Raw genomic sequence first — 5,922 nt, 5'->3', positions numbered from 1 at the left:
CAAGAACAGTGGTAAGTAACAGACGATTTCGTTAATTTCGAAATTTATATCCAATTAGAAAAGACTCTTCTTTTGCATGTATAGGTAATATGATTCTATCAACGAAAAACAGATTTTAACCGACGCTAGCAACCCCCTGTGATTTTGTTGTCTGTTTTCCCAGGCAGGTGAAAATGGGTGCATTCGCCCTTCTATCAAGCTGGATTGATGCTGCCACTAATCCTACATACAGAAAGAAGCATAAACAATTTCAGGTATTTCATATTGTTTGTGACCTCAGCATGGGAATAAAGAGTTATTCTATCCATTAACTGAACCTAATTTAAGAAAAAAAGCACGCCACTACTAATTGCTCTTCGAAAAGGAACATTTACCCAGAAAGGGGGTTTTTCACGCCTGATGAGATCAACATTGGTCCAGCAAGATTCATCAACGAAGTCCATGTATTCGCCCTTGTCTTTCAGGGGAGATGCTGCGGTTATGGACGAGGTGCAAGTGCAAGCGCTCAGAATATCCAGACTCCCATTCACCGCGGCTTGGATAACACCAGTCTGAAGCGCAAAAAAGGGAAAAAAAAAACAGAAGTTAAAACCCCATACTCACAAAGTTGAATGGGAACCCTAAATAATTATTTACCTCTGGATCTTTGGTGTAATCCGTGGGAGTGGCCATGTGAACCACGAAGTCACAGCCATGAACGGCAGAATCGAAGCTGCCCTGTGCATTAATGTCAGCTTTGAAAAGCGTAAGCCTCTCCGTGGCTCCCGGCAGCGACAGAATATGGCGAGTTGAACAAACCCCAACAGAACCCCAGCAGAAGCTAACATGCAACAGAATGCAATAAAGAAGGAAGACCAAAGGCAGCATAGTACAGAAAAGACGATGAGCTCGGTTGACTGCTTTGCTCGACTCATCCGGTTCAGGCGTTCCCTTATGCAGCAAGGGAAAGTGGGCGGGGAATCAGCATCTGTTGTGCATGCAGAGTGACACCTCCCGCCATGCAAACATTGACCATACGGCCGACACCTGCGAAAGAACAAGCACGTTAGCAGCGAAAAAACAAGCAAGTTAGCAGACAACGAATTGAACACTTAACATTAAACATTAAGGGATTAATGTCAGCATTAAAACTAAACCGCACACCGTCAGGGAGACTTGAATATGGGTAAGTATCAGTTTAACATATGGTCCGGCCTCTTCCGCCTCGGGAAGAGGCCAAATAAGATGGCCAACAGAAGATCGGCTGCAAACTTTAGCATATAAGTGATAATACCACTAAAAAACCCCGCGATTTAATACTATCTCCCCGCCGAACGGTTACTATAGTCCCTGCCGGATGCCAGATGGCAGGGACTAATAACATGAATTCAAAAAGATTATGAGTTCAACCAAAATAAAGAAGGATGGTGGGCTACCTTCACTTAAAGACAACGTTTAGTAATCCAATATAGGAGCCACGTTTTTAATGCACATTTTGTAAGTTTTCTTTCGAATACAGTAGTTTTTTTTTTCACATCAATAACTATTTGTAAATTTTTAAGTTTAACATGGTTTAAATGTGACGCGTGTGTTAATATATTTGATTCTCAACTATCCCATGATTTGTAATTAGAAAAGCATTAAATAAATTTAATGATAGGTTTGTTATCCATGTTGGCCAATAAACTGTTCTTGATACTCACCATCTAAATTAATGACATTATCCTTGATGAGAATAATCACAATCTAAATGTAGAGAAGTGATGGATTTGATCGCATGAAATCCCTCTTTTAGCTGCTCGATGGAACATAATGTCGGTTGATGCCGATATCATTGTGTTGTCATCATCCGATTTAAACACGGTGCCAGGCAAATCTCGAAGTAAAGGGTGTCTACCAGAAGTAGATGCAGTAGTTGATGACGTATAAATCTCTGGAAGCTTATCTGGCCGCACTGCATCGCAATTCTTACATTGATTGTCTGACATTGTTAAAAAGAATTTAGGTGGTTCGCATTTTGTTTAAATGTTTTATGGAAGGTGATTACCAGTATAGATTTACTTTAATTACGGATATACTAAGATTCCGGGAGTAAATTTATTGAGTAAATTGGTTATAAGAGTATAAAATTGGAATAAAATGTTTATATTTTTATAAATTTGATTTGCTAAAAATATATATAGAAAGATCATTTGTAATTTTTTATTGCTTATGTTACATATTTTAAATTTATAAAATGGATCAGTATAGCGAGAATATTTAAAATGTTTTAATTATATTTTTTTGTTTTTGTTTTAAATTGTTTTATTGAATGTATACATGGTTATTTTTTAACTTTTTAACTACTTTGTTTTATTATAAACTTGATATAAGATTATGTTGTTTCATAAGGACATTGAAATGTTTTATTTATGGTTCACAGTGAGAGAAATATTTTTACACATCTTTTTGGTATAGACATTGAGTCTGAGATTATTGATGTTTTATTATACCTTCCCCTGTTGTTTGGTAGTCTATTTCTCTGGCCATTAATTTGGCGGGCATATAATATGGGAGAACATGTGATGAAGCAATGCTACCAAATACTCTGATATAGGTAAATGTCTCCTCCCCAAACCATCTGGCTACTGGCAAGATATCCACTTCAGCCTCTTTAGAAAACCTAGGGGCGGTTCTATTGTATATTTCTTTATGGATGGGTAGCATGACTCCTTGACAAATTTTGTAAAAATGGGGGTGAAATTGAGATTCCAACAAAGTCTTATGATATACATGGATAGGAAGTAGATCTTGAACAATCCACTTCCATCCCATAATGGGAAATTTAAAACTAAAACAGATTGAATCCATTACAAAAGCACTCATAAAAAACGAGGGATAACCTCTTAAAGAGGGACTTATTTTTCTCCTATATTCCATAATGGCCTTTGCTAAATTATCTGACAGATTTGAGCCCAGTTCATTATCGTTGCATTCACGGCTGCATCTATTAATGGGAGCCATTCTAGGGAAAACTTGGTGCTATCAGGTTTACCGAACAATCTACAAAGCATTGTTGTTGTGAAACTAGAAGGGGGAGAAATGGATGTAGTAGAGTAGATACTCGTTTTATCCCATTTGAGATTTCCTTCGTTTGCTATCCAGGTTTGGGTGATGTTTGCTGGGTCTTCATTTCCTTGGCAAATTTCTCAAGGAACTGTTTATTGTAGAGCTTATGTGGCTCTTGTAATTGGTACATGATTTGTAGGTTGTTGATTGAAAAAGACCCCATGACCTCTTGGTTGTGATTCCTGAATGTTGGTCTACAATATTTGCCTCATCAATTACTCACTTGACCATGTCAGTATATGGGATTATCTTTGGTCGTGTAGCTATGCGGTGTAGGAAAGAGCATGTTGTCTCGAAATAGGAGGCATCAGATGACTCCTGGGAATCTGTCATGGCCTTTGTTTCCAGTGGCCTTGGGTGCTCTTCTTCTAACAAGCTGTACATAGCCTCCCAGGTCATAGTTCCTCTTTCTCTGTACACGTAGTATCGGAGAAAAGAGGAATCATTTCTGATTTCTCATACATAGTTGCCTTTCCCTTCTTCCCCATTGTTTCCAACAATGCAACCTGTAGATTTTTTCTAAAATGGAGCAAAGCAGAAGTTTATCAAATCAACACAAGTAAGAACGACAATAAGAATGAATGATACAAATAACTTGAAAAGGTGACAATAAAGGAGTTGTAATCAAATGTAGATGAAAATATATTATATCACATCGAGCCACTTTTTAACATAAATGCCATTAACCTATATTAAATAGCCACTAATGGTCCCTTATCACTGCTGTTATTGCTCATTAATGTAGCGCATTGCAAAATGGGAGGATGGATTTTAAGGTGGCAAACTTAAGTTGCGAGAATGCCAATTTTTCGATTGCGATGCAATGTCGCAAATCGGTATGCCAAAAGGTGAGTATTGCTAGCTTTCAAAGGGTTTTGACTTGATATCTTGCTTTATTTCGAAAATTTAAAAGAAAGTGTCTAAATGCTAAATTTGTTTTTTGAAGTATTTTATCAAGGGTCCCTATTTATTAATAGAATATTAGCTATTAAATTAATAAATGGGGGGGTTGTTGAATAGCACAACACCACTGAAGCAACCCAATTAACATCTCGGTAATTATTACATATTTTTTTATCGTAGTTAGTTATCTCCATCTATGGTAATTTTTGTATAGATTGTACTAAATCATAATTTTGTATGTTCAACATTGGAGGTTCATTATCACGGGGTCATGTGGTGTATCATTTTATGATTTTCTAAGACACAAAATGAGTAAGGATAGTATCATTTATGGTAAATTCTTTGAAACTTTATGACATGAATCTAGTGAGAATTTTATTTGAGAAAGCTTATGGTTATTCAAATTGCAATTAACATAAATCATTTCAGTCCTCAAATTAATGTTCTAAATATATTTGTTCTCCAAGAAGAAAAATATTAACAAGGACCCAATGAGAAGAGTCATGTTTTGGTCACATTGGGAGCTTCATATTTCCAACATTGCACCCAAAAAACCAACCTAATAAGATACCTTGAAGCAAGAAGTAATAAATTTCTGTGAATAAATTTAGAATAGTAGTTATATCTTTTTCATTGTTGAATAAGTCATTCAGAAAAAATCCTCATATAGCAATCCTTTTGAAGTTGTAACTTGTTATTAACAACATTTGTAGTGTTTTCAATTTGTTTTGATATTTCATTCCCATGGAGAAATTCAAGGGATGATAAATATTATTAATAGCCATTATTGATCAATATGATGAAAATGAAGTAATGTCACCACTCTTGTGCCTACCACTCACTTTAATAAACTCAATAAATACACTCAAACATAACATTGTACAATATTCAACGCTACTAGAAATGATATGTTGAGATATATAATAAATTTGTTGCTTGAATAATCGAGAATTGTCAAAAGAATGGAGAGATCACGATGGAGGTGGAAATGCTTTCTGTAGAAACCTTCCATGTTACTTACCTATCCTCTCTCCTCGACAACGACAGTGCACTTAGCATAGGATCCACTTGGGTACACAACAGATCTGCACACAATGTCGTGGTCTCGATCGGACTTTCTCCTGTGCACATTTTCCATGAACCATGGTATGATACCCAAGTTATTGGGAGATCATGGTTTGGATCTGGGATATATAGATATGACAAAGATTTATCATATTGTCTCCCATAGAAGGCAGATCAGCCTTCGATCCAACCGGATCTAGATGTTTGCTTCCCTGGACCGAATCCTATCATCGACAACTTCCTTAGATTCAACAACTGGCACAAATCGACTAACGAAGGTATGAGATTCGCTGTTGAGGACATCGTTTTGAATGGATATGGTGTAGATCTCATTCTCCTGATGCCACTATGCCTTGATCTAGGGCTCTGTGCATAGATCGAGATTCAGGTTAGGGAGTTTGTACTCATGCTACCACCAGTTTGAAAACAAGTAGTGGTATACAACGATAGCAGAGAACGTTGGGACTCCTTTTGATGAGGGCCTTTCCAGATCGAGCAAGGAGAAATCTCCACAAAATATCACACGGGAAGGTTTTACAGGCCCAAATTTGAAGACATAAGCAATAGAGGAGGGTCCATTTTGACCAAATCTAACAGAACCTGAGCACCTCTCAGCAGATCAAGCTCTATCAAGGACATGTCCACCCAACATAGCATTAGATCTGATACAAATTTTCATCAGAACACTGCAAGGCTGGACTATCTGCAAGAGGATCTCGAAGGGGAGGTGCATACAAGAATTAAAGGGCAAAATCCAAAATCAGCTAGGCATATTGGTAAGTCTACAAAGTTTGATTTATTTAGGATAAATCCTACAGGATAATCGCACACTACAGGACTATGGCATTGCTTCAGAATAGACTATCA

General features: G+C 37.0%; 1 protein-coding gene across 1 annotated transcript; it reads right to left on the bottom strand.

Moving 5' to 3' along the window:
* Positions 1-299: 299 nt before the first annotated feature.
* Positions 300-793, bottom strand: LOC149138516 (putative anthocyanidin reductase). The gene is made up of 2 exons (XM_089446430.1): positions 637-793; positions 300-551 (listed from the first exon to the last, which is right to left on the bottom strand). The coding sequence occupies exons 1-2, from the start codon at positions 670-672 to the stop codon at positions 318-320; spliced, it is 270 nt and encodes an 89-aa protein (XP_089302556.1). The 5' UTR covers positions 673-793; the 3' UTR covers positions 300-317.
* Positions 794-5,922: the final 5,129 nt, after the last annotated feature.

This window comes from Pinus tabuliformis, chromosome X (assembly GCF_031772625.1).
Source record: "Pinus tabuliformis cultivar Carrire ecotype Pingquan chromosome X, CPIR1, whole genome shotgun sequence".
In the NCBI taxonomy this organism is placed as follows: Eukaryota; Viridiplantae; Streptophyta; class Pinopsida; order Pinales; family Pinaceae; genus Pinus; species Pinus tabuliformis.
Note: the sequence above shows the minus strand (reverse complement) of the source record. Positions and strands in the feature narration are given on the sequence as shown.